Below are 26,974 nucleotides of genomic sequence, written 5' to 3' on the forward strand. Positions count from 1 at the left end.
AAAGAAAATCTAGCTCCAAATAATAGGGAACAGAATATTTACGTGAAATTATTTATATATGTATGCTAAAACTAAAATGTACTAATTAGGTGGATATGATTTATTTTGTGCAACCCAAAGACTTTTATCTTGTAAAATAAAAAAGTCATTGGTCATTTCCGGGAAGTGGGCTACCGGTGTTTGTCTTTTCATCCACACTGGCAGGAGGAATCAAGAGCCTGGACGAGAAGGTATGATAGCTGTGAAAAAGAAAAAAATTTTATATATTCTGCTTAGTTCGTTGAACCCGTCAGTTAAAGTCAGTGCTCAGATTAGAGAAAGATAAACTCATTTTGTTTTAGTCATTTAAAGAAATTGCGTTACCATGAACGCTAGTGGAGCGCTAGCATGCTAGGTAGCTGTGTCGTAACTCGTGTGTCACATGGGTTGCTTTAATTCCGACACGTGATTTCTGTGGTTTTGTAATGTGTGTCTTTGTGTTATTAAATATTATTAAAAATATAACCGTTATGTGGTAGGTAGCTAGAGGGCTTAACACGAGAAGCCGGTTAGCTAATATGCTAATCCGAGCATCCCAGAGCGCGTGCACAATACTGCTGTGACAGTGTGAAAGTGCAGTGAGCTCCAGGGCTCTAAACACTAATTAGTACTGAAGTTAACAACCATAATATACAGTTCAGTGTTCAGTTTGACTTAGGAAATGGCCCAGATGAGCTGTTACTGCGCTTCAGTTAACTGGATTATCATTAACTCCCATGTCTTCACGTCATTAAGTGTTTATGGTGCAGTGTGGGAGTGCACTTTGGCCTTCTCTGCTGTGATGTGGTAACTTGAGATCTTGTGAAATCCTCTGCTGATCTCAAACAGGGATGGTTATGTTTTAGGAGATCAGTGTCTCAAAAGATACTTTGATTGATATCAAAGTAGAAGAAAAGATGTCATCTTGATTTAATTCTCCTCAGGAGTGTGAAGCCATGGCTGAAAATGCAGCAGGTGCTGAGTTTTCACAGAGGCGACTCGGACCCAAAGAGAGCCACAATGGTAATTTTAAAGGTCAGTGTCTTGCCAAAGTAGGTTCCCCATGTCTCCGTCCAACCCTGCCACACTGAAAATTCCAGTCTTACCGGTCAAGGGTCGACTGTAGATACCATCACTGTGATTAGATAAACAGCCAGGGTGTATATATCTGTTGTTCATGTAAATACTTTGCTGTCCTCTCTTTTATTTTAAGCAGATTGTGTGTGTGTGTGAGGGAATCACCAGTCACCACCTGATGTATTATCACAATAACTAGTTTTTATTTTTTAAATGTTTTGATTGACTTTGCAATTCTAGAAGTGTCATGATTTTATATACATACTGATTCAATTTTACATGTTCCCCTGATTTTGTTACAATTTTACACCTTTAAAAATATTGAGTAATTAAATGTAACCGGTTCCTTTTAACATTCGTTTCCACTTAAAAATGTAAAAATTTTAAACAATACAAACTAACTTTATATACTAGAGTTTAACATTTAATTCTACATTGTTACTGAGCAGCTTATATCTCTGTTATACACCATAATTATTTCTTCTAAACAAACTTAAAAAATTGTTTTACCACATGGATGAAAATGTGAAAATAGGTCAGAGTGCGCCACCTGTAGGATTATAAAGAAACATTGATGTTTTACTACCTCAAATGCCTCCAAAGTATCAAAGGTCAACTGGACAGTGAGGCTTGTGGGTTAAGTGGTTGAGTGGATTGTAATATGGGCACACAGGTCTTCTAATGTACTCAGTTTTCGACTAATTTGGGCTTGCAGTGTTTTGTGACTACAGTGTGTAATTATGTGTAACAAGTGGGTTTGAGACTAATTCACTCAAAGATTTAGAGAAAAAGGCAGCTCAGGGACTTTTAATGCATGTGTATTTTGTATTGATAATATAATGCCACAAATATTTCTGTTGTGCCACACTGAAGCTTCTGTGCTCAGAACAGAATCTGTTATATCCAGTCACGCCCAATCAAACCGAAAACCACCCAATTCTATTCTAACTTTATTTACTCTATTCATTCTATTCATCTTCATTTTTTAAAGTAAAACTTAAAAAAATAAAATTTCAGTCAATGTGGCAATACCTGATTCGGCACACAAAAATAATCGCGATTCATAATTTAATAATTTTTTTCTCTATCTCTAGTAACATCTTTCTATACACTGCACTTGCACTACCTACACCTGAGTCCTTGTCTACATGGGAGTGTTCCTCTAAATTCTTTCTTAACCCTACCCCATAACCTACAATGACTTGCCTCGAACACAAAGCTAGGATTTAATTAACCATTTGCTTCTTCAAAAAGATTTACTTTTAAATGGCTTTAAAAAAATAATAACAATATATACGTAAATGGGAAAGCTACAGGATGATGTACCTTTGCCGCCTTGTCAGTGCATGCAAATGCAAAATTTCAGTAATCCACACTGTACTTACAAAACCCTTCTCGCCTTCACTTTTCTGACATCTTTGTCCAGTTTGAGTGATTCTAAGTTGTTCTAAAAAAAAAAAAAAACCCAACAACATAGATGCTTTTAACCACGTAGAAAGGCTTGTCTAACTAAAATTGTAATTTTACGTTTAACTCTCATTTGTTAAGAATTGCTATCATAAGTGATTTGATAATTTTTTTTACATGGGTCAGAATCAGCTGATACAGTGTTAAGGGTTTTAATTGTTTTTCTTTTTTTTCATTTGTAAAAATGTATGTCTAATTAAAACTTAGCATAACATGTCGACATTTCCATTACAGTCTAACAACACCTCCCACACACACCCACAACTCCACCACAAACCCCTGGTGGGGAAACTCTGCTCTGTGTGGTTGCAGATTTGATCCTAGTTGTCAGTTTAAAATGAATCATGAATGACGTGTGATCTGTGGTGTTCAGATGTATCATTCAGAGAAAGAAGGCAGCAAGAACGAGAAGAGCGCCTCTCTCTGGTGCTGTGGAGAAAGCCCCTCCAGACGCTGCAGTATTCTTTCTTAGAGACGCTAATCACTTTGAAGGAGTGGACATGGACGTAAGCACCTTCATCTTATTCTTTTTCACACTTTTTGTGAATGTGCAGGTTTAAAGCATAATGTGACTTCATGTTGGGGGCAGTAAAATGCAAGTTTGTTAAGTTACCAAGTTAAGTTAATAAATGTAAGAAATTGTATTTGTGCTAATACACCTTTTTAGCACTGCATATTTTAATTGAATATTTAAGTACGGTCTTAATAATAATAATAATAATAATAAGTCTTTAATAATTATTAAACTCACTTCCTCTAGATCAGTGGTGTTAACTTTCCAAAGATCCCCTTTCACCCTTGACATTAAGTGAACTTGATATGAAGTGATATCCTTCTCGGAAACCCAGCCTCATCCAAAATTACCCTCATCGTGTGTTAAATTATAAGCACATAAATTACAATGGATATTTCTAGCACAAATTACAGACGCAGGCTCTGATAACTAATGAAAATATATAGCTTACATCAATGTCTCACAGTCCTGGTTAGGCTTACTAGTACACAGTCTTAATAACAAAGACTACTGTGGTCAGTGCTCAATACTCAGTAAGCATAGGTATGTGGTGTGTGTATATACAGATGTACAGTGTATGTATGTGTGTGTGTGCATCCAAAAGTTTTAATAATGTGGACTTTTACTTTTTTTAAATTTATTTTTGTAACTCATTCTCGGTTTATTACTTTAAAATGTTTGTAGCCTTTTTTGTTTTCATTTTGATGAACTTAATAAGACTACTGCATCAATGCGGCATGGCGTGGAGGCAATCAACCTCCAGGTGATCTGTATTATTGATTTGAGAGTTTCTCATCATCCTCTTGACAAATGCCTGAGCTGATATTATGGTCAGCAAACCAGTTTTTGATAGTTATGGCACTGTGGCCAGGTGCTAAGTCCTGCTGGAAAAGGAAATCTCCAAAAAGCTCGTCAACAGCCAGAAGAATAAAGTGCTCTAAAATCTCCTGGTAGACAGTGGAGAGTGGAAGTACAGTGGACTAACACCAGCAGATGACATGCCACCCTGAATCATACATGCATAGATACATACATACATACAGAGGGGCCAGATTTTTCATCCTGAAAAATATATACATAAAAGTATTACAAAACTAATATAAACATTAAAGGGTACCTGAAAGTTTTTCATGAACTGCAACTACATTAGGTATTTAAAGTGGTCACCATTAGCATCCAGACACTTTTGATTTCGGTGCACTACTATATGAACAACAGAGTTGGGTATAACGCCTTACTGTAATCTAATCACTTTTCCTGATAACGCAGTAATGTAACGCATTACATTTTAAATACATGTAATTTGATTACAGTTAACAATGACAATAACATTACGTTACTAGCTTTACAAATGTGGTGTTTAAAAATGAATCAACTGCATTTAAAAAAAATCACGATTTGCGCGGCAGCATCAGTTAACGAGCACGCGCTTCAGTTTTTTTCATTTGATGTAACGGGTTCTTTTTGAATGGGCGGAACCACGGACACGAGGTGAGATCTTACAGGAAAAGTGGTCATTTTATTTAAAATAAACGGGGAAGGAGAAGGGTTAAAGGACGGAGGGAGGGGGAAAACAGGAGGATTTTAACGCGGAGAAGGCCTGAGATCAATTAACATTTACTAACGCCAGTCGACCCGACCTGCCGGCCTCGCCCCTGCGCGCACCTGCAGAAGGGAGAGGACGCCTACGTAGGGAGCCTATGGAGTGAGCAAGGAGCGACAGCAGGTTAAGGCGCACGCCATGACAGATGTTTTCAAAGTAACGTAATTAGTAAGCTAATTACTTTTACATGTAATAATCAGTAATGTAATCAAACTGCAATTTTAAAGTAGTATTTTGTAGTAGATTAGTTTTTTTAAGTAAGTTACCCAACACTAATGAACAACATTGATTAGAGCACACATGACACAGTCACATGATCGAGGGTGACATTATTAGAGGAAACACATTACTGCACATTGCTACCATAATTTAATTCCTTTACCAAATTCACATTTTCTTATAGATATCTGTTGAAATGTGTATAAAGATTTGGGCCCCCTGTGACTGTGTTATTATAATTTTAAGCAAAGCAATCTAGCACAACAAATCCATAACTAAATATGTATTAAATGAAATATCCAAACATCCAAGAAGCACCATAAGTAAAATCTAAATGTTTATATCACACGATGCATACAAATGTAATATTCCACAATATTCCTATTTACTACAGGACTCCTCTGTGTAAATTTATGAATAATTATGCAATTATAAAACATTCATCATCCTTCTCTTACTTGTAGTCCAATCCAAAATGTGTATATTTAAAAGAGTACCAAAACTCTTTTAAACAACCATACTTTGAATGAAAACAAGAATGTCTGATCAACAGTTTTAGGAATAGAGGTACCAAAAGAACAATTAGTGTCAATAACCTTTTTAAATCTCAAGGAAAAACAGTGTTTGAGATGATAATACTTTTAAATTTAATTTCTCTCATCTTATGAATTAAAATATATAAACATAAGGTGGGGCCCAGACAAAGTGCATATACAGTGACACAGAGTTGTTAAAAAATTGCTCTGATTCTTTTATTGTTGGGACGACTGACAAAAATTGCCTCCATTAGCTTAAGTGGGAACAATATGTGAAACCAAAGAAGCTAAGAAAAAAAAAAACATTCTCAATAGTGTAATCGCACCTGAGGGAATGGCATCAGTCACAGTGGAACAATCCTTTGCAGATACAGGAATGGAATAATCGGAAAGAAATTCTGTGTAATTGTACAATTGGGCATTTGGTTTAAGCAATTGACCAACTAAGATAATATTATTGTTAAACCAGTTTGCTCAAAAAAGATAGACGTGTTTGTGTAAGTATGTTCCTATTATTCCACATAAAGCTTGTGTGTGGTAGGAAATTGTGTTTAAAGATGAGAGACCAGGGGACTAACATATTGTTTATGGAAGTCACAAAGTTTTATGGGGATTTTGATGTCATCGTTACAAACATGCAGAAAATTCAGACTGTGGGATAGCATTCCAAATAGAGTTACTTTAAAAAAATCAGATTTATTTTTCAAAAATAAATAATTTAGGGTTGTAGGGTCAAGAAAGTATTGACCACCAATATTTCCCTGTATTTATAATACACTTTTTCTAATGCAGTGTTTTTTCCAATTCAAAATTCAATAACATTCTAACATATAAAGTTCTGCATATGCAAGTCTGCACAGACCTTTATCTTTACAATGCATAATTGTGATGAATCTCTCTGTAGCTCTGATTTATTTTGGAACTTATTGCTAATGGAAGGAAAAAATGGAGGAATAAAATTTTTTTTTTCAGTGTTCGTATTTCAGAAGTAACCATTTAAAAAAGTCTTTTGTTTGCATTTGTCTATATTCAAACATAAACCAGTGGCTTTAGAGAATAAATCAATTACATCTAATGCAAGATAAATTTTTCTCTGTCTTTCAAAAACTTCTAATGTGGTCTCATCAGCCAGCTAACTAATGATAAAATATCTCCTTGCCACCCTGAAACCACTCATCAACTTTTCTCTTCAGGGTACATTTTAAGCGATAATTCACCAATCAGATTTACATAATTTTTTCGACTTCGACAAAGAGGGAAACAGGACATTCATGTTTTGTTTGCAATGGTCTAGCCAGATAACTTGAATGAGTGATGCATATTTAGGGAAGATTTTTACTTTTTCATTTCTGATACCTATTTTTTTTTTATGTCATTCCATGAACAGGGAATTGATTTCTTTTGTGGCACACTCCCTATTTAATATGTAGAGAAAAAAGTATTTACACTAATATCCAAAAACAGAAAAAGGCTGTCAACAGTAGAAAATAATGTTATATTTATAAAAAAAAAAATATTTTAAATAGCCCTTATTTAAAAGAACCATTGCTTTATATACTATAGATATTGCTTTTACTTTTCTTAAACAATGTAACTTCACACTAGACTTCCAGCAACTTGGATTCTGTGTCTCTTCCTCCACATTTTGGGACCATTTGATTTTTAAATAAAATGCAACATTTACTTTAATCTGAAAAGAGTAAGCAAAAGTCCAGTTATTTTCTGAGTTTGATACTAGAAATGCAATAGTTGTCAGTCATCTTTCCATGAGTGTGTTTCTATACAGCACTCTGTGAACAGCCAGTCCTTTCAGTAATGACCTTCCACCGGACAACTGTTAAATCAGCAGTCTTCCTCATGCATGTAATAAACTAGACAAAGAAATACACAGTATTTACACTGTAAAAATAGTAATTTGCTCAAATTCAAAGTAAAATATTAGAATATTTTAAGATATTATAATTATTATTATGAGCTGTAATCTGTAATAATCTAAATTTAAGCAAAAGGTTTATATTTTACATTAAATGTAATTCATCTAAAATATGAGTTTTACTTCAATTTACAAAAGAAAATTAGAACTTTTATTTTGAAAGTAATAAACTTCATATTCTAATGATGAAAACCTTTGTCATATTCCAATTTTTCAGGATGCAATGTATAAATACACACTTGCACACAGTGTCTCTCTCTCTCTCTCTCTCTCTCTCTCTCACACACGCACACACACACACAAATCACTATAATTTGGGGGTAAATGTTATGTCTGTTGATATATATATATATATATATATATATATATATATATATATATATATATAATAAATAGTAATTATACTACAACTTGGCAAACATTGTGCAGTAGATGACGTGTCAAGAAGTGGATAAGTCTCTACACAATTTAGTTATGTACATATACTGTAAATGTCTGTGTGATACTGTCTGATACAGTATAATAGGATAATGGTATTATAGTCAGAATCGGTTTTAGTTGCAAAGTGTGGTGCTATAAGAAATTTGCGTCTGAGTGTTTGTGACTCTCAAAGTACAGAAAAACAACATGTTTATGCTTTACGTTTGTTTATAGACAAGACACTATCAATAGTAAGTACATGTAATAAATACAATTTATTTATTCCTCCCAAATATTATATTTTATGTATTACCTACCCTGGCAAATTAACCATTTTTCCTATGTCCTATATTATAGTTGAGGGTTCTTGGTTTCAAATTAATGTATAAAAACCATTGGAGGTAACAAAAGCTTATTTTTATTAATTTAAAAAGTCTAAATATTAACAGATAATATTTTAACATTGATTTAAAATAATTCAAATGTATCAGTTTATTAATGTCCACAGAAGTTCTGTCAATTAAGTTACTAACAGAACTCTAACAAATTATTTGGTTCAATGCCATGTGACAAACATAAAATGATCTCATTCTTCTCTGTCACATCTGTTTTAAACACACAAGGTGGTAAGTATTCACTCTCAAAAAAAAAAAATCTATAATAGCTCAATTATGTTACATTCACTGTTATGATTTAAAGATTATTTATGAATATGAAGTATTTTTTTAAATGATGTTAAGCTGTTCAGGATAATGAGATGAGGTTAGTCAGGTTAATCCTACCACTGAAATATGGGTAAAAATAAGGAAATTGTCAACTATTTTACCCAGTAGTCTTCATATTGTAGTTGCTTAGAAAAAAAATGTTAATGGTTTGTTAATTGTTAAAGCTTTGCGAATAGCAGATATGTTATCCTGAAGGAATTTACTTACTTAAACCACTATTTGTTCTATTCAGAAAGAGTACATTATTATTGGTGAAATGTACCCAAATTATATAACGACTTGTATGCATTTTTTTCCCCACATACCATTAGTAGTTCAACATAGTGTCAATGTTACAGGACATTGTTTGTCAGAAAAGAGGGTAACACAAAAACAAACATATAATGAGTTAATTGTCAGGGATTGTCTACAAACATACAATAGATGCAAATATGACAAAGTCTCCAGTAGAACTGTGGCAGCAAAATTCTACCTGTGACTAATGTTTTTTTTTTATCAAAAGCATTGTCACAGCAAATATTTAATTAATAGAGTTAACTGCCATTTATACTGTTTTATGTAGAATGTTAATGTTAACTATTGTTTTATATGATTTTAAATATGGTTTTAAATATGGTTGCCTATGTGTAATAATCTAATATGAATAATTTTTTGTATGTTATTGGATATTTTAAAAATATTTCTGTATTACTACCGGTTTTACAGCTCATATCATTAATGACTTACAGTAGGGGTCTAAAATTTAAGGATAACACTAGTGAAAATACTTCAGTTTTGCATTTAACTCTAAATTTCATGAAACTTACAAATTATTAAATTATCGACAACAGCTTCAATGAAAAGTAGAATCTGAGATATTGACAATTTTAGAGTTTCTAAGTATTTGGTTTGTTTCTCTATTTGCTTTCCTGATGGAGTGCCCTTGAGCTGGTGTGGACTGTACAAGTTTGTGCAACCATATGATTCATTTTTAGCTCAAATCCATTTAAGTGTCGCCTGAGCATACATTGTTCAGTTGAAAAGATTAGGCAAGAGGAAAATCTCAGTTGTTGTACAAGACAGTTAACACACCCAGTATTATAAAAATAGTGCAATACCATATTCAAACAAAAAACATGTTTTTTTTTAATTGTTAAAGCCTTAAGTTTAATTCCAGTATTACTTTTTAAAAATCCAGATTTTCAGTGTGATCTCAGACTTATGATCCCCTCTTTAGCTCAGCATCCTTTTTAACTAAACTCTATTGTTAAAATGGCTGCTGGACTACCTCCCCCACCTCATACCTACCACATGGACATAAAGCACATAAAGTGATGTGAGGGGTGTAAATCTTACTTAAACATGAATCTTATGCAGGAAGGGCCAGACTTTCAACCATGGACAACAGATTTTCACCATGGACAACATATACTGCTCAGTTTCTATAGTTAAATATGGTCTGTTTTGTAGCAGTAAATAAAATGTCATTTTATTTTCCAAATGAATACTGGGGAAAATATTTTGTAGGGAACCTCACAACATAACGTCCTCTCTTTGTAGACACCCCTATGGAGTAGAATGTAAGAGAACTTTATCATGAAGATCTAGACTTGTTTTCAGTGAAAGCATTACATTCTACTTGCAATCAAAGTATACTTGGCATTATGTGGCACTTTAACTGTAAATTTTTTTCTGTAATTTATTACCGAAACAATACCTTACTAGGTCAAGCTCAATAAATATAAAGTTGTCATGATCTTTGCAGCTGACACTACTGAGTTACTGTTACAGAAAATTAATCAATTCCTTCTCCCTAATCATATTTAAGAACAATAAGTATATATAATGATAAATTATATGTATTTAAATTAGTGCAACAAACTGTTGTGTGTGAATGAAATGGGAAAAAAAAAAATTATCTGGAAAAATTAAACGTTCTACAGGTTTTTTAAGCTCTCCAAGTGAAAAATTTGTATTAGGAATGCAAATTAGTAGGGACCAGTCAATACGATATCACAATAACCGTTCGTATTGCGATTCTGTAAAGTATTTGTTAAGCTAAGTATTATGTTAAAACTTGTGTCACAGTTTTATAAATATCCAGTTAAAATGTTTTTTTTTTTTTTTTTTTTTTAGATTTTGCTACAATTTTAAATAAACTTACTTAAACTTGATCCTGCCTGCAAATATTTGAATAGATTAGAGCTCAAGTTTAATTTTAAAGCTAAATTCCTGTAGGATTTATAGAGAAACTGCAACATTTTAGACCTTAAATTCTTATATTTATATATAATATATATACATGTGTGTGTAAAAAGATAAAGTCTTTCAATGAGTGTCTAATTTGTATACATTTAATAATAGATAATAGTATTTTAATTAATCATATTGTTTGAATATTTTAGGCTTTTTATTACCTTTTGGCCAAAAAAAGTCGTCAACTGCATGTTTGGTGTCAGGTGGTTATTAGGTGGTTAAATGATTTTGATGATAATAATTTAGATGAGTCAATGCGCTGGTTGTTTATTTTGGTCTTATTTTAATGGTCCGAGTCATTAGAGGAATCTTCAGTTCAGTTTAATTCAATTGTATTTGTATAAAAAACAGTAGAAATTGTAAACAGCAGCTTTAAAACAAAAAATAATAGACAGTACAATTTAAAATAAAAAATTAATAGATTTATAGCTTGGTCAAATTGTCCTTAACAAACAATTTGTAAAAGGATTATGGTGAAAATGTACATTGTTTATTACTGATCATGTATTCTAAGACTGGGATTTTTTTTCTGCTTACTTTTAATTTTATTACATTAGTACATTATTATTATAATTATTATTATTATTATTATTATTATTTTACACCAAAGGGTGTGCAAATTCTAAAAGAATCCCTGGGATTTGGGTTTCATGGGAGAAATGTTTTTAATCCTTTTTTTTTTTAAATAAAATCATTAAATGTACGATATTCCTGGACAATTAATCAAAACATTTAAAATCAGAATATGAAACTGAAAATAATAAGTCTTGAAAGGCTGCAATTAAAAAAAAAAAGTGTTAATATACACTTCAGTATACTTACAGTCTAAAATTTATGAAAAGTTTTTCACTAATTATTTGAACTTAGTTTTTTGTTTCACTTTTTGAGGTGATAAAAATTGGCAAACATCCTCTTAATGAGATCATTAGTGTCATTATTGGGTTGCCATTCTAGATATATTTGAATGCAAAATGGTTATAATAAATATGGTATGCTATATTGTATTAAATATCAGATATTATGTCAAAGTAAGCACATTTTTTTTTATTTATTTTTTTTTATAAATCTTACAGAATATATGTAGTTAAACGTCTATTTTTTTTCTGTCTTTTACTCTTTAGGCTCTGGTACAGAAGATATTCAGTGTTTTTGGTCCTAATGCTTTTTTCAGTCTTCACAATGGCCTATTCAATAGAAGGATCCCATCAAACGGTAAGCTATTCATATCTTCATCAAAGAGTGCATTTATTTTTTGACATTTTGTGGGTTTTGGCTGTGCATTTTGTAACACTGACCGACTTCTATGCAAGAAACAAATTGCTGAACATATTTCTCTTCCTAATGCTTCCTTTTCCCCTTGTTCTGGTTTAAAATTATCAGTAGGCTCAGTTTATTTTAAACATAGTTCCTTCCATATGAAGTACATTGTAAAAATTATTTGTGGTATGATGTGTGTTCATTTATTGATATTTGTATATTTTCCTGACAGTACTTTGGTTGTCAATTCAGATTTTTAATTCGTTCATTCTTTATATTATTGTTTTTGTATTTACAGCCAACAGTGTGGGTGTGTTTTTTTTTGTTTTTGTTTTTTTCTAATTAAGATAAAAAACAACAGTACCTGCTGTGTACTGTAAGTGCAAACGTAAAATTTTAAAGTTTGCATATGGCAAGAATATCTCTTTTTGCTCAATTCACAGTGTGTCTTTTTATGGTCTACGCTTACAAACTTAAGTCTAATTTGCATTCTGATTTAAGGATTTTAGTGAGGTGACAGATGCGTGAAGTAAACATGATTCATATTTGGTCTTTTTATAAGCACTTTTCTTCCCAAATTTGTTATTGAAAGCAGTATTCAAGCATGAACAAAAAAATTATTTATAATGAGTTGTAACATGCCCTGGAAAAAGAAAACTTTCTTATCTATTTTTATTTATTTTTCAGTAATTTTTTAATCATATTTGTACAGTATTTAAAAGCATCTAAGCTACAGTGAATTATTTTGCCTTAGTGTGTCTATGCAGTATTTGGATTTTAAGATTGTCATTTTTATATTCTTCATATGTGTGTTGTTAAATATATATTGTTTTGTCGCAAAAAAAAATTCATAACATGTAAATGTATTGTCAATAGCAAATAAAATGAGTTTTTGATTCTGACAGTAAGTAACAAAGTAAAACAGGATATTTTAGTGTGGAATTTTGTGATATTTAAAGTACAGATACTTGAGGGAAGTATAGAGGAATACTGTTCAGCACGGGCAACTACTGTATTTCTATTTACATGCTGGAAGTTTTACATAAAGGGATTCAACAAACCCGTTTCATCAATTTGGTGCTGTTTTTTTAACGGAGGTGTTGATTTAGGTTTTTTTGAGGAGGTGCGTTTTTAAGTTTTTATTTAGGCTTTTTTTTTTTTTTTTTTTTTGGAAGGGGTCTCCAAGTCCTTAAAGTGTTTAGGAAATAGAGCTTTGCAGTTTTTTGCTGAGATGAAAAGCTGCATTTCTTTATAAACTTATGAAAAGGTGAAGCTGGTGAGGGAATGTATAGCCGATGCCTGACAGGAATACATTTTTGTGGATCGTTAAATTCTTTAATGAAAGTATGAAGTGTCTTTTTTTTTTTTTTTTTTTTACTGTGGCAAATTACTGTGGAATTAAAAAGCGGAATAGAGGGCTTTTATAGGAAATTGTAGTGGAAACACCACATCTCCTATGAATATTATTTCTCTTACAACAGCATTTCTCTTGCATATCAGCCTGTATTGCCACTTGTTGATGGTTGATAATGCTTTATTTGGATTTTTCTCACACTATGATATTTTAATCTTTTTTATAGCAACACCCAATTACAAGGCAGCTCTGTGCTGTACATGCTTCTCCATGTCATTGTCACTGTTTGCTAAAAGAGATATATTTTAAAAAGTAAGAGTGATTTTTCTTGTTTTCACTTTGCAGTATGTACAGTACATGGAGAAGAAGATCCTGTGGTGTGCCTACTGGGTAGGCTTGGGTATTTTGTCTTCAGTAGGCCTTGGCACAGGCCTTCACACTTTTCTTCTTTACCTGGTAAGAGAAGCAGTGTTCGAATGTACAGATATGAGATAATCCATTCTAAGATATCCTGTGTGTTTTTTGTTTAGATTTTTTCAAATTTAAACATAGTGACAAAAACTATGTGGATTTTCAAAATAATTTTAGCTAGAGGCCAAATTAACTGATGCGTCACAGTCAAATATGGAAGTTCCCCGTATCAACTGTCAGCTAATCCAAAAATAGAGCCATAACAGCGCTCCATAGCTATTAGTTTATAACTGTTTCATTAACAGCATGTTGAGAAACCTTCTTGTCAAATTCTTTTTGTTATTTTGATCACATTTGCCAGTACTTTTAAAACTGCATGTAATGAAATGATCTAACGGAGAGTCGAATCACTGATTTTAGTAAAAACATGTGATGAAATGATCTAACGGAGAGTCGAATCACTGATTTTAGTAAAAATCCCTATAACTTCTCTTTGCTTCTCATGGCTTGTCTGTATGATGGAATGACGTACACATCAGCACTGACTCATGCTCATCAGACGGTGGTCAGGGCCGTTGATTTCTGGTCAGCTCTGATGAGGTCATCGCGACGCGCTAATGACTCGCATGTGGCGAGTGTTCACACTGAGCTTTCTGACAAACGGGAACGTGAAACTGCCAACGTGGTGTGGTTTCGAGTCTGGCCCTTGAGACATGAACACCGTGTTTTCTCTTTTCTCTGAAAGAAACATGTTTGAGTCAATCGGTTTGGGCTGCGGGCCTAGTTACTAGCTGGAAGTGTTTGCTCTCTGACAATACTGGATTAACATGTCCCAGTGTAAAACGTGACGCAGCAAGCTAAAAAAAAAAAAGACAACAACATGAAACGAGAGAGTGTTTGTAATATTTTTGCTGAGTGTGTAATAGTGTCTGGATTTTATTATGGACTGAACACAAACACTTTTTCATTAAAGAGGGTGACCTAATGCCTCTTTGTCTGGGAAAGCGAGTTATTTTAACGCTTCTGAGTGATCTGCTGTCACCTGATCAGGCTCTTCCAGCTCTTCTGCATCATGCCCAAATAGTGAGATCATCTTCAACTTGTGACTTGATCTGAGGCTTCTCCTGACTCGACAGCCACAGCCGTGCTGACTGCAAGCATTCCTCAGCTTAGCAGGCATCTAAGGCAAAAGTCTGAGGAACTACAGCATGCCTGAGCAGCTTTTCCTGTTACAACAATGTTCGCTATTGATGACTTCCTTTCCCTTGCTACTTCCAGTGAATGGCTTTAGTTTGTTCAAATGGCATCCACGCCCATTAAAATAGGGGTGTTTGACTTTTTTTTTTCTTTCTTTTTCTTTTTTTACCGGTGTGACTCCAGATTTTTATTCTAACCAAGCAGGAGCCACACCTGATAAAACGCAGACCAGGAATGACTAAATGGGTGGGATCAGGTGTTGGAATGGAAACTTGCCCCCACACTCATTCATTTCAGATAAGACTTGACGCCCCTGCTTTAGCAGATTTAATGGGTGTACTAGGGTTGACTACGACTAAACAGTGGAATGTAAATGTTAGTATACTGTATCTTGAATGCTTGTCCACCCTGAGGTCATGTTTTACAAATCTGCCTTCTAAAATTTATCTAAAGTGTATGCAAAACTTTTCAATAGTGTAATGAGTGAAATTATAAACGGAGGGGTGCACAATTTAGAAATTTAGTTCAGTTTGGTTTGTATAGTGCTTTTAACAGCGGTCACACGAAAAAATATTAAATAATTCCGAAATAAAAGCTCTGCGACTGGGTCAGTGTGTTACCCAGTCAAATGATTGAATTAACTCGAACAAAAAAGCATTTTGCAATGAGAACGCAATCAAATCTGAAAGTAAGTTTAATAAAATATTACTAAACAGATCTTGCTTGCTTTCTGTCAACCTCAAAGAGATGACATGGTTTGCTAGCAAAAGAGCAGGAAAATCAACTGTCTAGCACCAATCTTATTTTTCTTTCTTCCATAATAATGTTTTCCTGATATTTGTCTTCCTGATTTTGAAAACAGTTCTTGTCATCATTGCATGCACATCAAGCTACCTAGTTTAAAAAATAAAAATCTTTCATCAGCTAGAACAATCTTTACATGATGTGTGAAGTGAGATTTGGAATAAGTCCTGCTTATTGCTTTAGGTACAGAACTGAGGAATTTTGCCTTGTACCACTATGAAGTTAATTAATAAATTTTTATTCATACTTAGTAAAATTATTTTTGTGAAGAGCTATAAAGAAAAAGGCACTTTTTCTTTTTTATTTTATCTTTACCCCTTACTTTCTTTGTGTCTGTTGCATTTCTGAATAATGGATTTTCTCAATGGTTGGTCATGGTTCCTCAAACCACTTTCTGTTCCCTTCTGTAGCACTGTACGACGTCTGTAAAAAACTTTCGCAAAATCTTTTTTTTTAAAAACACTTAACTGCTCATGGCAAACTGTTTAAGCATTCGCCCCTGTCTAAAAAAATTGCCCCCTGTCTAAAACTTTTAAAGTAGACTTGGCTACTAATATTTAGGCCATTTAATAAACAGAGAATTCTGTGAAGAGTACAGTAGTCAGAAACTGAGATGAGAAGATCAAATGTTTTTTTACTTAACTTCAAGTTTGAAAATGTTGCCTTGAGTTTATTAAATGGTAAAGGGACCCCAGCTGGGGGGTGGTCTCCTCTCTGTGGAGTCGGATCACTCTGACCGGTGTGTAAGGAGTTTGCAATGCGTTTGAGCCGTGCTGCTTTGTATATGGAACTCTGCCCCCCACCAAGATTCCCACACACTTTGCTGGACATCACAGACTGCAGTCTCTCTCTCTTTTTTTTTTTTTTTTTTTTTATTTGTCTCAGTTGATTATGTTTAGTCTACTAGTTAGATACTTTGGTGAGCAATACACCCCTAATACCCCCCACCCCCCTGAAATGTCTGCCAAAGCTGTGCCAAGTGCATAGCGTGACTCGCGAGTTTAATAAAAGACAGTATGGGAAGTGTTGTTTTTAAAAGCTTGCAGTGGTAGGGATGTATCATAAAAGCCAGTTGTTATGATTGGTGCTCGACCCTGATTAATTCACTTGTGATTTGTACCTCATAAAACCCCTCACTTTCTTTCATCTTGGGTTTTGTATAAATTTTTTTTTAAAAAGAGAAAAGAACAGGAAAAGGCTTACAGGCATGATGCTTATCTCTACAGGGCCCACACATAGCCTCTGTGACACTGGCAGCGTATGAGTGTGGTTCCGTGAACTTCCCCGAGCCGCCATATCCAACTCAGATTTTATGTCCTGAGGAGGAGGGGGTGCCTGACAGCGTGTCCCTCTGGACCATTATGTCTAAGGTCCGGTTGGAGGCATGCATGTGGGTGAGTGGATATTTAAGACACCTTACATCTTTTACATTAATTTTTTTGCACACTCACAAATGACTCAAAATGACTGAAAAGTGGCAAAACACTTTTTAAAAATACCTTATGAATTAAGACACCTTTATTGACATATCACCAGTAAAACCTGAAATCATAAAGGAATTGCATAAATATAAAATAAAATGCCTAAATGAAAGGAGACAATTACATTAAATAAAAGAGAAAAAACAGGACGCCTCAATAACACGAGAATAAATACATTCTGAAACTAGACTTAAATGTGGGGGTGCATTTATAAATGTCGGGTAGTCTAACACAATCTGCAACAAAGAACTGGCCATCATAAAACCTCAGAACCAGTAAATAGTTGAACGCCGCTGGATTCTATAAAAGGTCTTAAGAGCACAAAGGAGGTCAGCGGTATAGCTTGGTGCCGTACTTTGTAGAGACTTTAAAACTAATAAATAAAACCCCTAAACTTGTCCTGTATTTGACTGATAGCTTGTACAAGGAGGTATGGACAGGCGAAATGCTTCTTTATGTTCTAATGATGCTCGGGAGACCAGGAGCTGAAGGCCAGACATAGTTGTCTCACATAAAGGGAATTTCAAATGTCCATACAAGTTGGAAATAACAGCCTGAACAATAACCAGAAAAAAAAAGTTTTGCTCATCACCTCACAATTTTTGTCTTAACGTGAGCAGTGTAATTTCTTTTCCTATTTTATCTTCTATTATATAGGGGCTTTAAATTAAAGCAATATATTAGTAAAATATTGATATTGCAATACACTGTCATATTGTTATGGAGGATATCTATTTATAACTTTTAAATAATACATTAATTTACGTTAATTTTACAAAAAATAATAAAATACATAAATTTTTTTATAATAGTAAAGATACATATTGTATGTACACACACACACACCAGTCAAAAGTTTGGTAGTTTTTATTTATTTTTTACATTTTTGAACAAGAATGTTTATTCCAAAACTGTGAAATAACACATATGGAATTAGGTGATTAGGTAACAGCAGCAGCAACAGTCAGTTTTAGGACATGACTGCCAGCTATTCTGGAACAGTTCTTGCAAGAGCAGTATTGCCAAGTGCGTTTGCAAAACTCATCAAGCACCATGATGAAACTGGCTCTCATGATGACCAAAACTTACCTCTGCTGCGGAGGAGAAGTTCATTTAGAGTTACCAGCCTCAGTAATCACCAATAACAGCACCTTAGATTAGAGCTGTTGTGAAGACTTTACAGATCATAAGTAGCAGACACATTTTGATATCCATTGTTCAGAGTAGATCATTGCATATTTTGGACGCCTTCAGTATTGTTTTACTGTGTAGAAGAAAATAAAAATCTAAACTTTCAAAAACTTTTGATTGGTAGTGTATAAACACAGACACACACACACACACGGTGTGTGTATATATATATATATATATATATATAATTTTTTTTTCTGTGATGTGTGTTTTCTGGCAGTTTATTAGCCAACCTAAAAATTGTAATACATATCATTTATCATATAAAATTTCTTCTAGCATAAAAAAATATATTTTGGGCCATATTTTAATTCTATACAACCCAGTAAATGTGAATGAGAGCATTCGTGTGAGCATTCGTCTGTGGGTTTTTATTTATTAGTCATTTTGAGAATTATTTCAAATGAGTCAAGGTTTAGGCCATGGCACGAAGAAACTTTTCACTACATTTCTTTGGTGGTAATATACATGTTTTTGTTCAGGGAGCTGGTACTGCCATTGGAGAGCTTCCTCCTTACTTTATGGCACGCGCAGCCCGTCTTTCTGGAGCTGAACCGGATGATGAGGACTACGAGGAATTTGAAGAGATGCTGGAACAAGCAGAGAGTGCACAGGTGAGGAATGTGTTCAACATGACGCATAAGCATTGCACAGCAAAAAAACGTGATGCATGTCTTTGTGTTGCGTGATAACATTGTAAAGACATTTTTAAATCTTTTTAACAGCTTTCTTAACCAACTGCTAGTACTGTATAACTTATCTTCTTTTTGCATCATCAAATTAGTTCATATATGAGTCACAGGAAGCATGTTTCACGGGTAGTGAACTTAGCAGCACCTTGCTCACCTTGCACATTAGAATTAAGTACTTTTAAGGGCATTCCACAAGAGGCTTTTTTTTTTTTACCCCTCCCCTTAACCTCCCCATGGACATGAAGGTGCTAATCCCCCCTCTAGACACCAGGTTATTGGATCCTGTCAGCTCTCTGATAGATCTCGGTGACTACCTCAGTGTTGTGGTTTACTGTTCCTGGTCATGTGACCACTTCTTTGAAAACCCCTCCCTTGACTTCCAGTAAACCCTTTGAGCAGCGGGTGACTCATAATGAGAGCTTCCTTTTAATTATGTGCCGTTAGTGTCTGAGTGGACCTCACGTGGACTGTTCCTTTCACCGGCAGTATTTTAATTGGTTAAATACTTAAAGCAGAATTCGGTGTTGTACCTTTCAGCAGATGCATGCTGCTTCAGCAAAAAAATCTCCCTCTGACCCTTTTCCCCCCTGTTCACCGGCCTGCTACGAGAGTCTAAAATAAACAGTTACATTCTGTTGTCTGTTTCAACACCCTGTACTCTGGAAGCAGCTCTTTTTTTTTTCTTCTTTTTTTTTTTTCAAACGCACGCCTGATTTTATTGCTCAACATTCTTTCAACACATTATCTATCAGAATTCTACATGTATTTACTTTTTACAATTCCAGTGAAATTATTTTATCAATGAATTGCCCCAGGACCTCAGCTAATGATAAAATCTTATATTATTTACTAAGATAAAGGAATTCAGTTCCAAATGTATATATATGTCTGTGTGTGTGTATATATATATATATATATATGTATATATATATGTGTAATTAATATATAATATATATCCACACACACAAACACACATTTCTTTTTAGAACCCTTATTATTAGTTATTTTCTGTTAGATACAGTGTGTGTGTGTGTGTGTGTGTGTGTGTGTGTGTGCTTTGTATCATAAAAATAAAAAATGTTATTTCTTCTTTGCAGGATTTTGCAACAAGAGCTAAACTTGCTGTACAAAACATGGTTCAGAGAGTAGGATTCTTAGGAATTCTGGCCTGTGCCTCAGTAAGTGCTTTCTTTTTCTGTTCTGTTACCATATTCTATATATATGGTACTGTACGTACAGTCGCCTCTGAAAGATTTGGAACAGCAAGCCCAGTTCTTTTCTTTTTGCTACACAGTGAAAACATTTGGCTTGAATTTGGGATGAATGAGACAGCAATTTGTGATGTCCTGAAAAAAAAAAAAGAAAGCACAGATATACTTACAACCGAATATTTTAAACCGATCAGGCAATGAAAACAACAACAGTCGAGGGCAGAACAGTTAAGGACAAAAAAAGAGAAAGAAACCAAACAATAAAAAAATTATAAAACCCTAAAACAACAGTCATGGACATGACTAAAAACCTCCACATGGGAATTTACAGTGGAATAAAGAGACGAGCCGTGAAAGTTCTGGACACAAAATTCCTCTATGAAAGTGATGAAAATGTCAAGGTGTGAAGAAATAATTAATTTTAAGAAGGTGTGGAGCAAGAATTAATTTGTAATTTATTCTTTTTTTTTTTTTTTGTAAAGCCTTTATATTACAACATCCATTGTTCAAAGCTCTATACAGACACAGTTGAATTAAAATCTGACAATTATAGCTAAGATTCTGATCATTTCATGTACATCTTCTAACCTTCTAACATGTGTCTTCAATGTATAGCAAAACAAAAGAATCAGTGATACTTTTAGGAGGGACTGTTTATATGTATACACTTACTGGCCACTTTCTTAGAAACACCTGTACACCTGCTCATTCAGGCAGTTATCCGACTAACTAATTAGTGCCTTGCAAAAATTGAATCAACACAAAAGTTTTATCATAGAGGTCAAGAGCATCACATCCAAATAAGGGGAAACTGATTACTGTGTGTTTGACTGTGACATGGCTGCTGGTGCCAGATATGCTGGTTTGAATATTCTATTCAGATACTGCTTTTTTTCCTCACACACGCAACAGGGTCTAGAGTTTTGCAGAATGATGAGAGAAACAAAAAGCATCCATTGAGTGGAAGTTTTGAAGAAGAAAACGTTGAGAGAGATCAAAGGAGAATGATAAATGATTTGAGCTGACAGGAAACTCAAATAACCACTCTTTACAACCGTGGTGAGCGAAAAGGCATCTCAGAATGCACATTGCATTAAACCTTAAAGCGGATGTGCTACAGCAGTAGAAAACCACACTTGCTTCTGTCAACCAAGAATAGAGGTTAACGTGGGCAAAGGTGCATCAAAACTAGACAGTTGAAGATTAAAAAAAGTTTAATCAATTAAAGCTTGTTACTTGATTGGTTACATGAATTAAGCAAGGATAAAAAGAAACTTTTTAGTGCCAGGCAAAAACAGTTAGTACAGTAGAGACGATTAAATTTTATAGGCTTTAAAAGAAATAACCATTACAATGCTAACCAGGTAAATTACATAAATAAATAAATGCAGAATATGATTGCATAAATAAGCAGGGATACAGGTGTTATTAAAGTGGCCAGTGAGTGTTTACTGTGTATGTACACATAATTTCCAGAGAAAAAGGATGTTCAGAATGAATGGGCATCATAAGCTGTACAAGCAAAGTACTTCCCCACACAGCTGAATTCTCAGAAAAGTCCTGTTTCTCTGGAACATGGTCTCCTATGCTTGTATGTGTGTGTATATATATATGCATATGTATGTATGTATGTATGTATGTGTGTGTGTGTGTGTGTGTGTGTATATACAAAGAAACATTATCTTGCAATGTTCCTACATAAAAAATGAAAAGAAAGAAAAAGCTAGATGCCTGTATTACACAACTGCATCCATGTACTCATTAGGGCATGATTTGCCTAATGCAGTAATTTACTCTAAATCCCACAATGCATCCTGCATCGTCTTTCCTCTTCCGTAGTTACCAGCGTAACTCCTTACAGTGACGTCAAACAGAAAACTCACAGCAGAGCAAAGACAGTTAAGATAAGATGGTGTGATTTTCTCTGTAATGAGGTCTTAAGAACAAAATACGTCACCATTGACACACAAAATAAAATGTTTCAACCTGAACAATAATTTATAAATAAATGAATAAAAAGCTGTAGTAGTTTTTTAAAGAAATATAAATTCGATTTTTTTTTTCCTGTTTTAAATTTAAATCTGCTTTATTGACAAGAAATGTAAAATCATAAAAACCGGGGGAAAAAGGGTACAGCCTAGTACATGCATGTGTAGGTCTGTAAATTAAATTTACATAATATTAATAATAATAAAAATAATAATCTAGTTCCTCACATCTAGTTGCAGCGTCTGTAAGCCTAAAATTATTCATAAAAGTAAAGTCTGTTGTGTTTTAGTACAAGTCTGCAGTTTATATGAATATACAAATCTTAAAAATTAATACTTATTCAAGGAAAGACAAGTAAAAGAGAAAAAAAAAACCTTCAACATATTCTAAGGTTTGCGTTTACCACCAGGAATACACAATAGGAAAGTTTTATCTATGTATGTATTTAATTATGTATATATTTTGTCTGGAACAAAATATTTTAACTAAATCCCTGTAGTGGTGTGTAAGTAGAGATGCACAAAAAAATTTATTTGAATTATAAAAATTTTTTTTGACTTGTACAATTAAAACAAACTTTACTATGATATTCATGAGCTAAGCTAAAGGTGGTTTTCCATGTATGTGTTAAATGTCTTTAATTTAATTTTTTATATACGTTACAAGGCAACCAGTCCAAATTTGTATAATATAGTATAAGAGTACTGATAATAGAATATACTCTTAAAGTAGAATATCCAAACAAGGAAAAAGTATATTTATATATACACAAATTCACAGTGCGTGTGTGTGTGTGTGCGTGCATTGAGAATTTGTGCTTTACAATTAATGACACAAAAACTGAAATCAGGATATGGACCTGTGGACCTGATAATTTACACACAAAAGTGTATTTATCACAGATAATATACACACAGTCAGGCGTTTGTCAATAATTTACTTTTGTGTGTGTGTGTGTGTGTGTGTGTGTGTGTGTATATATATATATATATATATATATATATATATATATATATATATATATATATATATATATATAATTTTAAGGTACTTAATAAATAATGCCAATCATCCTTTTAATGAGATCATTTGTGGTGTTACGTGGTGTTAGCCTGGATAAATAAGTTTTAATGCAAAATGGTACATTTTAAATACATGGGGCAAAATTGCAATGTGTGGAAAAAAAATAATCAGAATATAACTTTTCATCAAATCATGCAGCCCTAATTGATTTTTTATTTTTTTTTATTTTATTAGAACTGGTTAAATCTAATTTAATTAGAAACGGTCAAAATTATTTCTCTGAAATTAAACACTTCCAACCTGCCATGTATTTATGTTTTGGAGTTAACTAACTCTATTACTGTATTATATGTAAGTGTAATAATGCATTCATTTAGTTCTGCAGAAATGTAAATTTTCTTATTTAATAGCTATTAAAAAGTCCAGGTATAGTCTGAAAATACTTTTGCCTACTCACAAATAATACCTATTCGTTTTTACATTTAGGATTAACATTTAAAAGATTACTGTTTAGGTTAAATTTTCCTTCATCGCCTTGGTGTATTTAAAGCAACTGCATTTTAAAATAATGCAACGAAATGCAGTGAAATTTAGTTCCTGACTTGTGATTACTATTTTTTTGGTAAAACATCCTGATTATCATTTTTACATTTTGTTTTATTTATGTCATTTTGCTTAAATGTCATATTAGTCAAAATTCTGAAACCATTACTCTTTCAAGGTTTAACAGCAGACTATGTATTTATTTTAAACAGGCCAAAGAAATAACTTCTGCCTGTAAATACTGTCTTTTTTTTGTTGGAACATTTTAGTTGGTTTATTAAATAACGTGGAAGATAAAGATTTTCTTCTTCTATTATTCAAATGCAACAAGCTCTCTTGCTTATAAATGCGAATAAATGATTCCCTCATTTATAATCCTATGATTATAAATTAGTGACCCAATACCTTTTTTATTTCTTTTTCAGTACTTATTCTGGTACAGTAACCTTGCAGACTGATAGATATTTAATATTCCTCTTTATATATAGTACTAAGCATTGGAATATTTTTTAACTGAAACACTTAAAAAATGCAGGGGGAAAAAAAAACAAATACTAAAAAAAAAAAAGTATAAATCCTAACAACTCATCTAAAGGCTTTTTTGTGTGATTCACAGTTTTCTACATGCATTCATGTGTAGAATAGTTCAATGTTTAAAAAAAAGGGGGGGGAAATCTCCAAAAATACTTTAGCTAGGTTTTCACAGACTAGATCACATAAAAATATAATATTTTTTTCCCCCAAACCTAATAATATTTCTTCTACGTGGTACAAGATCATTCTTTTTTCTTTCTTTATGCTAACTGTTTTACCATTTGTTCCTGATATTGGTTCACTACTAATCCTTGATAACTTATTTGTTCGGTCTATAAGTGTATTTCTTTTCTGTTTGTCTACCTTCAGATCCCAAATCCTCTGTTTGACCTGGCTGGGATAACATGCGGCCATTTTTTGATCCCATTTTGGACCTTCTTTGGAGCAACGCTGATCGGAAAAGCTGTTATCAAGATGCACATTCAGGTACACTGAATGAAGTATTTATAAAGTGTTTCATATGTTGCTAAGTCACATGTAGCAATGACTATCCATGTAGCTAGCTCATAGCTTTTTAGAACAAACAAATTAATTTAAACTTTAATAACCACAAAGGTCACCACAGACCATGGGATGGACTGATCCATTTCCTGAGCTGCCATTTTATGACTCGAGTCTGGCCATCAAAGCAGGATGTCAGATTTCTGCTTAATCACTGAAACTGGGTATTAAAGTCTTGAAGAGGGGTGAGAAAATGGCCGTCCCTTGAGGTGCTGTGCGAGTCATCAAAGCTTGTGTCAGGCAGTGATCTCACTGCTCCTTCCGGGAGCATGTTTCGGCATCTCCTGAAGACAAAGAGAGCTTGAAGCATTTCCCTACCTCCTAATGTTAATTTGACCCAAATCTTATCACTCATGCTCTTGATTCACTGTCTGAAATGCTCTGTACATCTTGTCTCTCTCCATAGAAACTCTTTGTAATCATAACGTTCAGCAAGCACATAGTGGAGCAGATGGTCGCTCTGATCGGGTGAGTAATAACGCATTCATCTTTCTCTTGGAAAATACGGTGAAATCATGGGAATCCATGTGTTTGAATCATGATGGAGTTCCCAAAATTAGGGATGTGTTTTAAAAATACACCGACAATAATAGTGTCACAACAAAACACTTAAAATTAGTTTTTTTTTTGATAAACTCTGATCCAAAATGTAATTAAACTATTGAAATGTAGAACAGTCTAAAATATTATATTATAATCACACAAATTCTTTTACAGAGTTCTGCAGAATGAGCATAAAAAAAGTAACAATGAATATAGAAAAATAATTAGTAGAGGCATCTTATTACGCTCCTTCATGCAGCTCTTAATTAAAAAAAAAAAAAAAAAAACTTTTTTTCCCAGCAAATATTTCACTTGACCTAGCCATAAAATTGTTCTACACAATTTCCAATTTTTAATTTTAAATCATTTCTTTTAATCAAACACATCACGTGAGGTTAGGTCTGCTCAATTTTTTCTTTTGTTTAAATGCTCTAGACTCTAGTACAAATATAACCATTAATGTATTCCAGAAAGAGGTTTCTATATCTTATTGAAAGAATTAACTAATTATTGAATGTGAAAAAAATAATAGGCAGAAATCCAAATGGATTATTTTATGCCATCCTAAAATTAAAGGAATCTCATCTAAAAACTATGTAAGGTCTTGGTTTTCCCCCTGTTGCAGAACAGTATAGAGTGTGGGTGTGTGGGTGTGAGAGCAAGAGGACAAAAAAAAAACTTTTTCTACAGTTCATACAAGAAATATTTTTAAGGTAAAGCATTGACCAGAAGGATTAACATATATTTAAAAAAAAAAAAAACAAGAATATTTAAAATGATGTATGTATGTAAATTTTCCAAACAGGCAAGAGATATGTGTAACCTAAGATGTACTGCTTTTGCACGCTTACATGGTAGTATCCGAAATCCCCTTCGACATTCCATATGTATTACTACACCAACTTTTAAAGCAAGATCCTTTTCTCTGGTTAACTTTATTCATTAATTTCAGTTCAGGAATAATTCATCAGGATGCCTTTAAGAAGGTGATTGACTTCTTTTTCCAATATATGGAAAGTACTGAGTCAATCTGGTACTCGCTTTTTTTCTTCATTGTTAAAAAAGCTCTTGTGTAGAAAATAAAACTTTCTGTATGTATTATATTTCTTTAGCACTTTAATTAAAAACTATTAAATAAACCAACTAATAAAGATTGTCCCTTAGAAACCCAAAGCATCTAAATGCTTTTTATTCCCCCACTGGTTTGTTCACGTGCACTTCCCTTTTTAATTCAGATCACCAGTTTCAGTAGGGTTCAAGTCCAGGGACTTAAATGTTGATCTCGTCTTTTCTTTGACTATTTTAGTGTTGATCAGCAAACATGTTTGCTTCATTCTCAGTGCAGTTTGTTTTTTTAAATTGACCAGAACCAACCAAAGAAATAAAAAAAAAAAACTGTACACTTAAAGGGATGGTGGGAGTGTTTTGTGACTAAT

At 33.3% G+C, this 26,974-nt stretch overlaps 1 protein-coding gene across 1 annotated transcript in view; it reads left to right on the plus strand.

Moving 5' to 3' along the window:
• The first annotated feature begins 123 nt into the window (after positions 1-123).
• Positions 124-26,974, plus strand: part of vmp1 (vacuole membrane protein 1) — a 30,787-nt gene continuing 3,936 nt past the window's right edge. Inside the window, exons 1-10 of the mRNA XM_053507227.1 lie at positions 124-230; positions 963-1,053; positions 2,936-3,068; positions 11,869-11,959; positions 13,704-13,814; positions 16,997-17,164; positions 18,925-19,056; positions 20,232-20,312; positions 24,804-24,920; positions 25,402-25,463. Of these exons, the coding sequence (XP_053363202.1) occupies positions 975-1,053; positions 2,936-3,068; positions 11,869-11,959; positions 13,704-13,814; positions 16,997-17,164; positions 18,925-19,056; positions 20,232-20,312; positions 24,804-24,920; positions 25,402-25,463 (974 nt within the window). The 5' untranslated portion in view covers positions 124-230; positions 963-974. The remainder of the gene's footprint in view (positions 231-962; positions 1,054-2,935; positions 3,069-11,868; positions 11,960-13,703; positions 13,815-16,996; positions 17,165-18,924; positions 19,057-20,231; positions 20,313-24,803; positions 24,921-25,401; positions 25,464-26,974) is intronic.

Source organism: Clarias gariepinus, chromosome 11 (genome assembly GCF_024256425.1).
Source record: "Clarias gariepinus isolate MV-2021 ecotype Netherlands chromosome 11, CGAR_prim_01v2, whole genome shotgun sequence".
Lineage (NCBI taxonomy): Eukaryota > Metazoa > Chordata > Actinopteri > Siluriformes > Clariidae > Clarias > Clarias gariepinus.